The sequence below is a fragment of the Austrofundulus limnaeus genome, unplaced genomic scaffold (genome assembly GCF_001266775.1).
Source record: "Austrofundulus limnaeus strain Quisiro unplaced genomic scaffold, Austrofundulus_limnaeus-1.0 Scaffold850, whole genome shotgun sequence".
Classification (NCBI taxonomy): domain Eukaryota; kingdom Metazoa; phylum Chordata; class Actinopteri; order Cyprinodontiformes; family Rivulidae; genus Austrofundulus; species Austrofundulus limnaeus.
In genome coordinates this window covers 94,420-96,163 of record NW_013953252.1, presented here as the reverse complement: position 1 = coordinate 96,163, position 1,744 = coordinate 94,420, and the positions used below count along the sequence as shown (strand labels likewise).

Here is a 1,744-nt window from a genome sequence, read left to right as displayed (position 1 = left end):
ACAGAGGACAGAGGAGGGAGGGGCGGGGCGGCTGTCGCTGTGCAGCGCAGGTGTCCTGCGTCTGACCTCAAAGTGCACGAGCTTCAAACTTCAGCGTTGGCTGCGATTTTGAAGCTGAAATCGCGTTCGGTGTGAACGCACCATAAGAGAAATTTAGGATAAGAATACGAACATGTTCTTGCATGAGGCCCATTGACTTTTATGTAAAAAAAAAACACGTGAAATGCAAAATACTTATTTTAAGCCACTGTTAGTCATTTTAATTTGTTATTTAATTGTAAGTTCTGTAAACTATAAAATTGACAATTTCTTCAGCTTCATTTTAACCATATTTTGTAAAATTGGAGCAAGAAATAAGAACTTTATAAGAGTTTTTCATCAGGATGACGCCTCACAGTCCACTGACATCCATTCATTTTGTTGAGGCTCTTCAATGCCTAACACAGCTCCAGTGTGCACACGTCCATGTAGCTAGCAGCATGCTAGCCACGCCCAATCCACTAATATAGATCACTGGGCTAAACACAAGGTATTTATGTCATTAACTGTTATATCAGACCAACAATAATACCTTTTCTTCTGCCACAAAGCAACAAAATCCTATCATGCAACACACACCGTTGACATTATAGTTGACCTCTCCAGCGTAGTGCAGCAGCCGGAATTCCTCTCGGCCCATTACCTTCCGGGTCTTTCCATCAGCCAGCTTGTGACTGCAGACACACACACACACGCAGACACACACACAGAGTGTGAATTTATAAATCCAACTAAGATCAGAATGTGAACTCTAAACAGTTTAGGCTTAATTGTGAAACTAACGTGACAAAGTGAGGGTGTCCTCCCACAGTGTCCTCCAGCTTCTCCAGGAAGGTGAAGTCACTGGCATCCCCAGGCCTCAGGCACTCCTCATCCTGTGAGACGACAGCAGTGAGCTCACAGGAGGAAAAACACTTTCATTCTTTTCTAAATTACATTTAGACGTGTTCGGTCTCCGTTAGTGGCTTCATTTTAGGGTTTTCTGAAAACTCATTACGGTACTTGCCAAACAAATGTCTGATGTTCACTGACATTAAAGTGAAAGTTTATTTAGTCGAATATGAATAACAATGAAGACAATAATCAAAACATCAGTCTAACTGATGTAATGCTTTTCTATTTGTTAGATTCTCACTATCACAACACATAAAAATGAACTTGAACCTCACTTTCTCATTAGAAACCTGTCTAAACTCTTGAGGGCTCTCTTGAGCCCTGCTCAGGTTAGTTTTTTGATTAAATTTCTGAGAATAAAAAAATAAACATGTGTAAAATGTGTTACATGGACTCATCGAGGTTCTCATGCTTGTTGAGCCTGGAAATAAGAAAGCACCATCTCCATCCTCATTATTAGAGTTTGAATAACGTTTTAATTTCCCCCAATCTTTGTCAGTGATTGTCTTTAAAGAGGCAATATCATGTAAAAATCAACTTTTCTGAGTTTTATATCATGTTATAATGTTATACTCTCATAAAAAAACATGCCCAAAGCCTTGCTTTGACTCATTCACGCATATTTGAGAACTCCTGCAGTGTTTTTATGAAGCCATGCTGAGGAGCAAAACGACAGGTGGGGACCAGAAACACCTTTTGGTACCAGAAACACCTCTGGGACGTGTTTTTAAGCCGAACTTCCTCATGGCAGAGCGCACCCCTCCCCCCCTCCCCACACACCCCGCTCATGACTCCTGCAGGCTCTCAGGTG

The 1,744-nt window shown here is 41.3% G+C and overlaps 1 protein-coding gene across 1 annotated transcript in view; it reads right to left on the bottom strand.

Moving 5' to 3' along the window:
* The window catches only part of LOC106532914 (unconventional myosin-Ic), a gene marked incomplete in the record, with an annotated part of 69,009 nt that overhangs the window by 25,542 nt on the left and 41,723 nt on the right, over positions 1 to 1,744 (bottom strand). The window contains 2 exon segments of the mRNA XM_014029081.1: positions 619 to 713; positions 823 to 914. Coding sequence (XP_013884535.1) covers positions 619 to 713; positions 823 to 914 — 187 coding nt within the window.